Consider the following 14,110-nt stretch of genomic DNA (forward strand, 5'->3'; position numbering starts at 1 on the left):
TCGCGACATCGACGCTCCGCTGCGTGCGGTTATGTTTGCGGCTGTGCATCAGAACTGCTATGGCATGGGTCTGACAGCTTAATAAATTGGCACATTATATGCATATATATTTTATTGGGTGCGGTTTTTTATTTCTTATTTTTACAAAGCAGATTTACAGAGCCACGAATCTATTCATCCCAAAGATTAATTTACAAGGGTAATTTCCCCTGGGCGCTACCTCCCCCTGCTGGCCAAAGAGGATTGTTTGCTCGATGGTTTATGAATGACAGGCCTTTTTGTGACAACCTAACACAAAAACATTAGGGAAGAAAACACTAATGTTGTGGAAAGAGTGTCGTATTTTTCATCAAATTGAAATCAAATCGGAAAACACAGGAAATAGGAATTTATGTTTGCCAAAGCAATTAAATTGAATCTTTGAGAATTAAATTAATATAAACTCATGTTAAGTCCCATTAGTCTCCTTTTGAGGGTACTGTAGAGTGAGCAGAGAGTTAGCAGTGATAGAGCCAAGTTGATTTTTCTAATATTTTTCTATATCAAAAATTCCTCTGCTTTCCATTTGATTAACGTTTACACCTGTGTTTACACCTTATAACACTCTTTGGCGATGTTTATTTTTATTCTCTTTGTATAAAACATATAGAGCCTTCTATAGTTGTTTTTTATTTTGTATCTTTTTATCTATTGTTTATTTTTGTATCATTTTTATTGTCTGTTTGTTCTCATTGTTCTGTTTTTAGCTACCCTTTTCATTCTGCTGCTGTAACAGGTGAGAGTCCCTAGAGTGGGATAAATAAAGACTTATCTTTTAAAGTTTATTCTTACTTATTTTACACAGATATATTTTGCCTAACATTATTTTCTTTTTAATATTTTATTTGTCTTGACATTGTATAATCTAATAATTCTACAACCAGCAACTAGAAGAGACTGAAGTAGCTTTACACATGGGCTGTGTACTACATGCTCGACTGTTTTAGCAATAAGCAACAGTCTCAGATGGCTGACTAGCTCACAATCAAATAGACTATGAACATGCACGCTGACAAAAAAAAGTTCACTACAAGCCTCTTCCAGGGCTTTCAACTATGGTTGTCATGGAAAACTATCCAACGCAATAGTATATTTAGCATAGTACATATAGTTGGATGTAAGTATGGAGAAAAAAAAAACAATAAAACAGTGAGTTATGGATCCAGTCAAAATTGTGTGCAAAGTATATACAATCTAGTGCAAAGACTTCAAACTCAGTGATAAGGGTTTCAAGTGACTTTTTATTGGACATGTCTGGAGAACGTTCTTGTCCGCTCGCGCGTGTGTGTAGTGTGCATGTACGCGTGCACTTTCAGGAACGCGTGTTTCCTTCAAGTTTGAGCATGTAAGGGGTTGTATGAAAATAGCACTCTTAAATATATCCGGAAAAATCCCATCTTTTTCTAACCATAAAAAGGAATAACACATAATTCTCGTAGATTATTAACGTTTGGGTTCTTAAGTATATATTGACTTCACAAGTTTTTATAAACAAATTCTTGCGCTGTAACACGCTTTTTAGTCGATGCGAGTATTTGCAGACGTTCCCTCACACGATTGAACCGTCCCGTCATACCTCGCGTGGCCAACGGCTCTCTCCACCGTGTGCTCGCCCATTGAATTGCTGTAACTCAGTCTGTTCACACCAGTTTAGTGAAATAATTTTGAGCAAACCAATTCGGACTAGCTCATTAGACACCTGATATCTGCCACATACTACCCCGGACTTCTGTTTATCTTACTGCGACGGTGGGGCGTGCGTTCCTGCGCTCGCTGGCTGGGTTTGGTCGGGGAGGCAGGGGGAAGTACGGAGCTGGTCCCGAGCGATGATGGAGCTGGAGTCGGCCAGTAATAGAGGCGAACTGGGAGCTGTGGGCGACTCGCTCCAGCCACAGACCCCCAGTAGGCACGAAAAGAGCCTGGGACTGCTCACGACTAAGTTTGTGACTTTACTACAAGAGGCAAAGGATGGAGTGCTGGATTTGAAAGCGGTGAGCATGCAGCCCGGAGTCTTTGTTGTTAGCTAGCGCTTGTCATTTTGAGCCTGCCCGCTGTCGTTAGGATACATGCACTTTCGCTAGCCTGCCTGTTAGCCTAGCCTAGCCTAGCCTTGTGACAAGCTTATTTGAATGGGTATACCTCTTGTGGGTATGTAGTTTTTAAACACCGGCTGCTTTCAAACCTCGGTTTAAAGCCTGTGTCTTGTTATTTTGGTGTTTCTCAAAGGGGAGCGAAGTAAGGTTACAAGCTGAACTTTGAGAGCACTGGTCAACTTTTCAGACTCTGCCCCCTGCAGATTCAAAGTTTAAAAAGTGGGTCAGCTTTTGTCCTTCCTTCTGAGCTAACATTATTGCATCTTCACACATGAACAATTTTTTTCTGATAATGTCTTTGTCACTTAATGGCATGCATTAACAGAATTTGTTTCCAGTTGTAACTCAAAAAGCATACACTTTTAGCATTAGCTTTTAAATTATACGTACATAAACTAACGTTAGCGGTGTCCACCACAGTCTAGGCCATCATCTTCTTGATGAGCTGTTCAGATATTATAGCAACACTTCCAGAAAACTAGAAATAGTGTTTCCTTTTTAGCAGATAAAGGTGTTGAGAAATTTAACTTGCACAGGTTTTAGACAGTGCCACTAACGCTTAATAAACCTTTAACTCAAATACCTAAAATGGGGTTTGACCTGAAGCCCAGACTTATCAATATACGTCAATACACTTTTCAGAACTGGAGGGTAAACAGAAACATTTAACCAAACAAAACCAATGACCCAAATGACAGCTTGACCATCCAACCATTAAAACAGAACAGTTGAGCTTCGAGCCACTGACACTCTAGACTAATATTTAAATACCCTCAGGTAGTTTCTCTCTCTTTCTCACCTGTCCATAAAAACACAGCTTTTTTTGAATAATGAAATAATTTCACTTTGAACAATGAATCACTCTCTCCTCAATGAAGCATCGCCTCCTTGACAGAAAAAGAACAACTTTTGTGGCTTTTTCTCCTATTCAAGTGTTCATTTAAATGTTTGGCAATTCATGTAATTCATCTGTTATAACATATCTTTTAGCCTCTATAAGGATTTTTATAAGAGCTGTGGTTTAAATGTGCTCTGTGCTGTTTTGTAAAAATGAAACTGCGCCGACTGGACTCTGTATGTTGACACTGCTGGAAAGAGTAAAGCGTAGCTCATGACGTTCAGTGTGGCTCTCATGGCCACACTTAACTGAAAATCCTTACCTTTATTTAGCATTAGTGAATAATGAAATTATGTTATATGCTCTGTTAAATAGAAAGCCTTATGGTTTATTAGCTGCCATTCAGCAGTTCTGTGACACCATTGCACCCACAGGGCCTGGTGACAGCACATGGACTTATCAGCACCAGCCATATGGTTATCATTAGTTTGTTAATTAAGCACAAAGAGGGTGGGTGGGTGGGGGTTTAAATGACACTGTCACATGATGGGTGTGAAACCTCTTCTTGGGTGTAGTGCATTGAACCTGTTAGCACAGATACTGTGATCTCTCTTTGTTTCTTTTTCACTATGATCCTACTAAAAGAGATACCAGTATATCTGTTGTACATTTCATTGCTTTTGTCCTGTCATTCAGGCAGCAGACACCTTAGCAGTGCGTCAGAAACGACGAATCTACGATATCACTAATGTGTTGGAGGGAATTGGACTGATAGAGAAGAAGTCCAAGAACAGCATCCAGTGGAAGTAAGTCAACAGTTTTTATTCCTCAAGGAAGAAAGACTCATTTAATTAAAAAAAAAAAGAACAAAATAAGTACCAAATTTGTTGTCTAAAAAATTTGAGTGAGTGTGAATGAAAGGGCTGAAATATCTAAAACAATACTACAAAATATGTGTCTTGCGAGCAGTTACACCCTCCCCTCATCACTTCCACTTTGTCTTATAACATGTTAAGGGTGAGCAGTATGACCTAAAATTTTATCACAATATTGTTTTTGTTTTTTTTACAGTGAGCATTATATTACAGCATTACAACTCATTCAAAACATCTACCTCCTTTCACTCTATTAGCAATGTAAACGGACATATCTTAAGAAAGAAAAAATGATTTAAACAACAGATATGTTTATTGGCTTCAAATAGAAATGAAAATGAGGTGTAGGCCTACATGTGTTTTGTGTTGTTTTTTGAACACATAGTTTCCAACCATTTGAATATCTATTTTTGTGCAAACTGTTAATAAGAGGGAAAACCAATGAGAGAAATATACTTATAATTTCAACTTAAACATGTCTTTTAAAAGATCTTCATGCCTACACATTACAAAGTAAACAAATTAAATAGGATCCTACACTATGTTGTTGATTTATTCGCTCATTCAAGTTGGCCTACGATTTGTTTTGTCAATCAGTGAAAGTGGAGTTTCGTCCAGGAAGATGTTGCTTATTATCTGATTATGGATCTGCTCTGATCCCCTCTGGGCGCTTGCACGCCATCAACGTGTGTCCACGTGTTTGTTTTTGCCAAGACAGGCTCAGCAAACAGCAAATGGAGGTACAAATAAGAATAATACTCCTGTGCTGCAGACTACCACCTCTGACTCACAGCTGCGCAGTCGCACGTACTGTGGACGGTCTGTGAGGTAGTCGATGGTTCGGGCAGCAAGATGTCTATTCACTCCCGCGTCCTCCAGCTTCCCCCCCAGCAGGGACGGTCTAATGGTGTTGAAAGCGCTGTAGAAGTCAAAGAACATAACCCTCACAGTGCAGCCGGCAGTTTCCAGGTGGTTGAGCGCCCGTTGCAGCAGGTAGATGACGGCGTTCTCTACCTCGATGTTGGGATTTGATACAGCAGCCCCTTTCACACATGCAGTCGATCCCTGAAATGTTCAGAAACATTTCCCACATGGGGTCTTGTGTGAAAAGGAGCAGGTATCAATATTCTGGGAAATCTGTGCCCCCAGTTTCCCACCTCAAGGACTAGCAACATTTCAGGGATGATGCTGATGATGATTGTCTCTACTTCTGTCCGGTTCAGCATCCGAGGCCCTTTAAATGTTCCTTTGAATGTATCAAGCGCATGTTTCTTATTCACATAGATCATGAAAAACATTACTGTCTCACAAACTTGTTGAATATTAAATACATTATAAGAGCACTGGCACTGAACATAAACAGCTCAGCTAATAGTCCTGTTTATGTGGCTGAAAAGGTTAGGATGATTTTTGGACTTCTCAGAATGCTATTCATCACTACTGAACAGAACATACTGTGGGACTTAGACCACTTTATTAATAAATGTAGCGGTGTGATATAACAATAAAGAAAACATTATTCCAAGCTGTGCTGTAATCACAACATCTGTCATAAAACATCAGCTGTAGCACTGATACATGCGTTTTGACCAAGCTCTGATATAAGGCAGACTGATATAGCTGTTTAAGTGATGAAGCAGGGTAATGAGAAACTGCATGTGTGCTTACGAGTGTGTGATTCGTCTTTGCCTGCTGTCTGTACATGACCATGTGTTTTCCTTTGTGTTTTAGGGGTGTAGGTCCAGGCTGTAACACCAGAGAGATAGCCGATAAGCTGATCGATCTGAAGGCCGAGCTAGATGACCTGGCTCTCAGGGAACACGAGCTGGACCAGCAGAGAGTCTGGGTCCAACAAAGCATTAAGAATGTCACGGATGACTCGAACAACAGCCCATATCCTTCACTGCACACAGTGTGTGTGTGTGCTACAGATGTATTGTGTTGCATTATAAATCACTAACGATGACTGTTCCTAAAAAGATTTTTTTTTTTTGTCATTGGTTACACCCACACATGATTTGGTTGCACCCCTTTTTTTTTTTTTTTTAGACGAACGCATATGTCACCAGTTTTTTTTCTTCCGTTTTTAAAATTTAATTAATAACCCAGTAATATTATGGTGTACCATGTTCTGTTTTTTTGTCAAATAACATTTAATTGACAAAGACACACTGTTCACATGAAAAGTAACATATACACCATAATGTATTAAAAATGCTAAAATATGCAATTAAAAAAAATGTATTATTCATTATCAGAATTTGTAAAAGATGGTGAAAGAAAAACCTGAAGTCCTTCCTTTTCAGGGCGAATTTCATCCAGACGTAGCAGTAAATGAATGTAATCTTAACCAAATCAATTCAGTTCAATTCAGTTTTATTTATACAGCAAAAAATCACAACCGAAGTTGTCTCAGGACACTCTCCATATAGAGCAGGTACAGACCAAACTCTTTATCTACAGAGAGCCAACAATTCCCTCATGAGCAAACACTTGGCGACAGTGGCGAGGAAACCACTATATCATTGCTGTTGATAAAATTCAAATTGAAGCCAGCCAGCTACCCCAAGTTATAGCTGGTTCCCAGGGTGTAACAAACGCAAAGGAAAAGACAGGCTGACATTTCTCAACAGAAATAACTAGCACTGTCGAGGCAGTGGCAGTGGTGATCTGTTTTGTGTGACAAAGTCAGCACTTTTGAAATCGACCCTGTTATTAATAAATATTAACTCACCGCTGACGATTTTAAAGGAGCACAATCCCTGATTGTTGCTGAAAAGTTGTTATCCAACACGCCCGGCACCACTTCTGTCTGCAGACTTTGAAAACACATCCATCCGTGAGACGATTTCCCGAGTTTCTTTATTCGGCTTACGAACATTACGAGTGATACATTGAAGCGCCCCCTGCTAAAGTTAGCTCAATAACATTAAGTTCACCACTGTGTAGAGTTATGAAAATGTTGAAACGAAAATTAGCTGATGCCTCGTAAGTTATAAACGTCACCATTGAGAGAGTGACAGTTGACCTTTGGTCTGGAACTGCTGCGCCTAGACCTGCGGGGCCTCTCTGGCTCTGCAGGGCAACATTTCTTACAGATTGGGCCTCTCGCACGAATGCAACCACTCCAAATTTTAAGTCGCACACTCTCAAAAAGTGTCGCCTGTGCAACCATTTTGGTCACAGTCTGGAGCCATGGTGCGTATTCAAACCCAGCCAAGATGATTCTTGTGACATCACTGAAGTCATTTTCTCGGGCTGTATCCAGAGCCTCTCCATCATGAGTAAACTGGTCTTCACCTGTTTATGAAAAAATGTTTAGTGAATTTGCAGGCTTTTAAGTGTTGCTCAGAACTCTGTAGGTACTTATGTAGACTACAGAAAGTCTTTTTATCATGAGAATAAAGTGCGCCTGAGAAACCGGCATATGGATGTAAAGCTACATGAAAGCATGCTATGATGAATTACTCATTGTTATGTGCTTTGTGAAAACCACCCATGGTCAGTATTAGGCACTGTGCTTGTGGCTCTCGATGGTACAGAGCAACAGGAGACACAATGACAGTGAAACATATCTAGTCAGGTTATCTCAGCCTGTGCTTATTTTAAAATCTGTCTTCTTTTGAGTCCCGCTTTATAGAAGTGCGAATGCGCAGATATAGAGTATCCTAATTAATAAATTAAAAAGTATTCAGTAAACCATCATGTCCAGCCTACCTGGAGGTTAAACTGCTTTTGCTACTGATGTTTACTCATTTAAGCGGCAAACATGGTTGTTACTGGAGTTAGACCCTTAACACTTTCATACTATGGCATATGTAAAACATGACGACCTCTGTGGCGCTTTCAAAGGTAATTGTTTCAGATGCTCAGTCTTTACAGACATTTCTCTTTGTCTGCACCATTGGCACATTGGCAGTCTTAAATACAGTTTCCATAACTCATCACCTGCCTGTCCTTCCTCCTCAGGTGACACACTCCTAGCAATCCGTGCTCCCATTGGGACACAGCTAGAGGTCCCCATACCAGAAGCGGTAGGTTACAGTATGTGTGTGTTTTGTGCATTTTGTATGCTGCTTTTGTCCACCTAGTATAGTGTCTCAGGTCTCAGTGTGGGTGGATGTGTTCTTGTCTAGGTCCTTAATGGACAGAGGAAATACCAGATCCGTCTCAAGAGTTCATCTGGTCCTATTGAGGTTTTGTTGGTCAATAAGGACCCGTCCAGTGCCTCTCCTGTTGTCTTGCCCGTCCCTCCTCCAGAAGATGTCCTTCAAAGCCTCTCAGCACCGACATCTACCTCTCAGCCGCCCACTGCTGCCTCCCAGGTCCACACAGTTCTTTCTGCTTTCTTTGTGCCATTGGTTGGATTTATGTATTGATCTATTTAATGAAAGAAACTAGGTGTTCATTGCCATTGATCCCAAGGCAGCAATATTTTTCACATTTTCCCTTTTCATTCATTCATTCATTCAATCACCATTGAAAAATGAATCAGAACAGTGTGACTTCTGTTGTTTCATTGCACAAAGAATTTTCATCCTGCATTGTATGACGTTCCTCTTCTTTTCTTTCCATTTTCCAGATCCCCAAACCAGCTCTAACAACTTCTACAAAACCTGGTCCTGCCACAACGTCAGCTATAGCAGCCAACCAGACAGCCTCAGTGACAGGTAGAGAGGGACAACATATCAATGAGCGCACTTTGAGCTGATTAGAGGTGGTAACAGTACACAGATGTCACAGTTAGGTGTGAGTTCAGTACAACAGGGATTTTAAATGCTGTGGAAATCTGATAAATGGTAAAATGGACTGTATTTAAATAGATCTTTTCTAGTCTGCCGACCACTCACACTGTTTTACAACTATTCACCTGTTCACGCATGATAGCTAGGCCACCTGCTCATTACGAGCATTAACGCGCTCACACCTTCTGATAAGTGGACAACCGCTCTCCTGAGCCACAGTCGCCCCATTGTGTTGCACTTCAAAGTCACACATCAAAGTTTAGATGCCAGTCCATATGTCCTTGAAGATTTCAATGTCCTGATAAATTCTGGTCAAATATTACCCATGCTTATAGACCTTGTTTTCCCATGTTTTTGTGTATAAGTGACTGATGGGGACAACAATTTTTAATTTTGGAATATATTTTAACTATGTTATGACAAGACAGATTTAAAACTGGAAACCCTGCATTATGAACACATTATCCTGTAATTTAAATGTGCACATTAATAGAATACTAAGTTTGAGCGACCAGTATTTCTAATGCCAAGTAGTGAGGGTAGCAACATTAATCGACTAGTTGACTAATCCCACACATTCCTGCCCAAAAACCAACGTTATTTTATCTCACACAGAAGTGACAAGCACCACGCCACTCACCCCAACAACAGATACGCCTGCAACAGTCACTCAGCAGCTACAGTCTTCTGCCTCATTGGATGGATCTGTGTCCTCTTCTGCCTCTGCAGTGTTTGAACCAATTAAGTCGGATCCATCTGAATGTGAGTTTTGCATGTTGCTGAACCCTTTCGAGCCCCCTGTCTGTCTCTCTCTCTGTCTGTCTCTCTGTCTCTCTCTCTGTCTGTCTCTCTGTCTGTCTCTGTCTGTCTCTGTCTGTCTCTCTCTCTCTGTATGTCTCTCTCTCTGTATGTCTGTCTCTGTCTCTCTCTCTGTGTCTGTCTGTCTGTCTCACTCTGTCGGTCTCTCTCTCTCTCTCTCTCTCTCTGTCCTTCTGTCTGTCTGTCCTTCTGTCTGTCTGTCTGTCTCTCTCTCTCTCTCTCTCTGTCTCTCTGTCTCTCTCTCTCTCTGTCTGTCTCTCTCTGTCTGTCTGTCTCTCTCAGTCCTTCTGTCCGTCTGTCTGTGTCTCTCTGTCTCTGTCTCTCTCTCTCTGTCTGTCTCTCTGTCTCTCTCTCTGTCTGTCTGTGTGTCTCTCTCTCTCTGTCTGTCAGTCAGTGTTTGGTCTTTTCCAAGCTTTAGTGCTGTTCACTGTATGTCACTGGGATCACATCTCTCAGTGATTTTTTTGGATGTTAAATTGGATAGTATCATTTTTTACAAATGCTGTTATTATGCAAAGCATTTATTTAAATGGCTGCTTTCCAGGCAGGACCAAGAGACATTGTATAAGGAAAAATTTAATATTCCAGTCATACTAGACCAGTGTGAAGGATTTAGTGGACTCAGTAGCAGTCAGGTTACAGATCGCAACCAACCGCATACACCTCGCTTAACCCCACACCTGCGAAAGGTGCTCTCTAGAGCCAGTGTTTGGTTTGTTCATTCTTGGTTAGTGTAGTAACATGGCAATGCAACATGGCGGACCCACCCCCTCTGTAGATACACAGAACTCATTCTAAGGTAGCAAAAACACAACGGTTCTTATTTTCAGGTGATTATAGACTAATGAAAACATAATGATGAATTATTGTATTCCATTTCTGCTAATAGATCCCCCTGAATCCTACATACTGGCCCTTCAATTGTAATGTAGTGACTGTATGTCTTCAATGTTTGCTGTGATTTCCTTCTAGTGCTGGACTTTCCCAAAGAGCTCTCTGACATGTTTGATCCAACAAAAGGTAAACCCCCTCTTGAGTATTACACAAATAGCTGCTGTTTGTCCTTAAATGATGTGGTTGTCACTTCTTTGCCACTTTCTCAGTGTCCTGCAGGCTGAAGGTTTTACTAATGTCTCTCACTTCTTTTTCCTTCTCTGACAGAGATGATGAGTGGAGACCTGTTGGAGGATTTGATGTCATCAGAAGGTGAGTTTGTTTACAGAAGCAAATAGAAATTATATTAAGTTTGGGGGAAAAAAAGGTGAATTGGTTGTGTATAACGTGTGTAACAAAGAGGCTGTTGAATACATTTCAGCACTTTCACCTGTGGCCTCTTTTTAAGCGTCCTTAACTTCTCATCTCTTTCTCCGCCAGTGTTCTCGCCTCTCCTCCGTTTGTCCCCTCCACCCAGTGACCACGACTACATATACAACCTGGATGAGACAGAAGGCCTGTGTGACCTCTTTGACGTCCCTATTCTCAATCTCTGACCCCTGAGACTGCAAATTGGGAAGCAGTTTCCCTAAACACGCTAAATCTACCTTCATTTTCTCCAAGATACCCCCCTAACTGACAGTGAAGGTGAGAAGAGATGCAGGAAAGCCAATATGATGTGATGAGCATTCAAGGACACCTCTGCACTGATATGGTGAGCTCAAGCTGAGCTCAGTCAGACAGTCGCCCAATGTACAGCCTTGTGAAGAAGAACAGGCGAGAACAAAACATTTTACTTACTGCTTTTCCAAGGAAACCCAGTGAAAACAAAAGAGAAATGATTATATTTTTGGATTGTTATGTATGATAAAGCGCTATGTTTGTGTATCAGCTTTCCCGTGTGCTTGTGAAGGAACGTGTGTGGGCATACTTTACACGAGTGTGCTTGTGTGTTTGTGTGCTTGAGTTTTGTATTCAACACTCTCTTGACTTGAGTCAGATGTCTCCAGGAAAAAAAAAAGAAACCCTTTTCCTGTCAGGTAAAGAGTCATGGCAGACTAACAGAGCACAGCCTTTATCACTCAGCATGGCTTGAGTCCAAACACACCTGGTTCAATATGCACTGTCCTCATGTACATAGAGAATATATATTTTGTATTACCAGCACACAAAGCAATGGTGTATTACTGAACGACAGTTGTAACACAGGCAGAGCAATAGTTTGCAAATAAACAAAGGTACCAGACTCACATAATCAGACTGTACGTATGAAGAGCTTTGTTTTGAAGAACGGGAGTTCGCCATAATGAAATCTTTCAGTGCTGGAAGTGTTTTTCTGTTGCAGTTAGAGAAAGAGGATCTTAATGTTGAGTCACTGAAGCCAATAAGCTTTGTGACAAAGAGCCAAGCACCAAAACAATGCAGTTGGCCATTTTACATAAACATTTTTTAGGTCAGTAAGGTGCTTGTTAAAGTGAAATAAAGTGTCTCCTATAAGCTCCACATCATGTCTACCTTGTTCTTGACCTGGCACCTGTACGCTGAGTGTTTGATTAGAAACATAGGCTTGCTTTGAGTCTCAATTTGCCTCTCGACTTTTGGACCTTGGCGACTTTTATTGATGTTTTAAGTGGTGTACATCAAAGGAATAGCTTTTTTTCCCCTCTCCAAAATCCCCTCTGTTGCGATTGTCTTTTAAATGTAATGTATGTATATGAATACCATTGTATTGAGTTCATTTGTATGTAAAAGGACATATATGTATTTTTACTTATGGAATGAAAATAGTGACCATGCCATGAAAAACGCTCCTCTTTTTGCTTGTTTTTGTATATTTGGCACAGATCCCTATTGAGTAGTGTTTTTTTTTCCAATGTTCTGTCTGTTTCTGGTGAAGGAAATACTGCCTATCACTTCAAATGTAATTTTTCAACTCTTAACCATTCTCTCCGTGCTGGGGCTGGTGAGTAGCAGTCCTGGATGAGCTGTTACTAGTCAGACTGTTAAAGTACAAGATCAACAATGTACACATTTCTACAGTGCTTTCTTCTTTTCATATAATAATGTGCTGTTTTGCCCTGGATGATGTGTATGTATGGTATGTATTGTCTATATCCCTCTCGACCGCTTGTATAGAATAGCATTTATTTTTTTATACTTGATAGATATATTATTACTGCTACTAATTTGGGCTGAATTTGGCTAAACTTCATAGTTTAAGGAATTTATCCACAAAACCCTCTGCTTCATCAAAGCTTCCTGTCTCATTGTTGCACTTTACATCACTGTGGACAGATTGGTTGCTACTCATCCACTCCTTAATCAGTAGCCAGTCCTTGTGTTTGGACAGTGTTGTGAGCTTGCCTAATCCTTCAATAGAGCTGTGTGTGCGGGTGTGTGCGTGTGCGCGTGTTTGTGTGTGTGTGTGTGTGTGTGTGTCCTACAGACTGTTTTTAACAGGCTCAATATTTCTATGCTGTAGTTGCATCAAATGAAACAAAATAAACCCGTGGTATTCTTTGTGTATTGTCTGGCCTCAGTTTCCAGTAGAGCGTGTCACAGTGTTCATACATGCTGTTACGGTAAATTCGCTTGAGGGGAATCATGAAGTGGTGCTCAGATGTCTTACTGATGTTAGCTGGGGACTTTTTATGAAAAAACAAAAAGAAGTAGTTGGTTAGCTATGAGCTGTTTACATGCATTCTGAAGAAAAAACGAATGTGACACAGTGGTGATAGGCACTCTGTTCACGATGAGCTCTGTTCTTTTATTTGATCTCTTACAATACATTGAGCTACTGTAAGCCTGTGTATTCAACGCAATAGTGACACTTGTGTCAGTGAATGGGCAAAACTCGATTTGCGGTGTGTAGCTGAGGCCAGCCTCTGTCTCTCTGTCTCTCTGCCTCTGTCTCTCTCTCTCTCTGTCCATCAGCCTGTCTCTCTCTCTCTCTCTTTCTGTCCATTGGCCTGTCTCTCTGTCTGTCTCTGTCTCTCTCTCTGTCTCCCTCTTTCTCTCTCTCTCTCTCTCTCTCCCCCTCTCTCTCTGTCTGTCTGTCTCTGTCTCTCTCTCTGTCCATCGGCCTGTCGCTCTCTCTCTCTCTCTCTCTCTCTCTCTCTCTCTCTCTCTCTCTCTGTCTGTCTGTCTCTGTCTCTCTGTCTCTGTCTCATATATATGGGAACTTGCCCGGTTCGACTCCAGCTGGCTGGGGACATCTGTTACATTCTTTATCTCTTCTTCCAGTCTTTTCCTGTCAGCTGTCCACGGTCAGTTTTCTGTGCTAAAGGCGTCGTCTTTAAGGGAAATATGACCCACGTGGTTAACAACAGTGAAAACTGGTTACAGTATGGCACCAGTGTTGCAAACAGCAGGGGGCAGCTAATCAGCTGTGCCCGACCCGGAACTTCGAATTAGTTCATCTTCCACTCCTTGAAAATTTTAAAGAAAAGTTGGTCTAGCTCAGGACGGGAATCAGGAGCATTTCCACAATTCAGATTATGTCCCTTTCAAAGTAAAAGTGCTGTTTCGCTCGACGAATAAAATTATTTATTGGGCTCAAAAGTAGCACACTGAACGAGTTGAAGGCAAAATCTTCAGTGAATGTATATGAATGGCATTAAATGCCACGAAACAAATAAACAGCGACAGTGTCTTTGTCATTGACTTTATTTTCACGCGAAAGCATAGACCAAGACACAACGGACAGGAAAGGCTTTATTTTGAAAGTCCTAACCGGAAATCGCTTGTCTAAAACTAGCTAGCTTTACT

General features: G+C 40.9%; 1 protein-coding gene across 1 annotated transcript; it reads left to right on the plus strand.

Moving 5' to 3' along the window:
* Positions 1-1,621: 1,621 nt before the first annotated feature.
* e2f4 (E2F transcription factor 4) lies at positions 1,622-11,379 on the plus strand. The gene is made up of 11 exons (XM_041938748.1): positions 1,622-2,030; positions 3,667-3,776; positions 5,577-5,738; positions 7,654-7,697; positions 7,815-7,879; positions 7,982-8,170; positions 8,428-8,515; positions 9,206-9,352; positions 10,382-10,429; positions 10,571-10,615; positions 10,784-11,379. The coding sequence occupies exons 1-11, from the start codon at positions 1,866-1,868 to the stop codon at positions 10,897-10,899; spliced, it is 1,179 nt and encodes a 392-aa protein (XP_041794682.1). The 5' UTR covers positions 1,622-1,865; the 3' UTR covers positions 10,900-11,379.
* The last annotated feature ends 2,731 nt before the right edge of the window (positions 11,380-14,110 follow it).

The sequence above is a fragment of the Chelmon rostratus genome, chromosome 6 (assembly GCF_017976325.1).
Source record: "Chelmon rostratus isolate fCheRos1 chromosome 6, fCheRos1.pri, whole genome shotgun sequence".
NCBI classification, from domain to species: domain Eukaryota; kingdom Metazoa; phylum Chordata; class Actinopteri; order Chaetodontiformes; family Chaetodontidae; genus Chelmon; species Chelmon rostratus.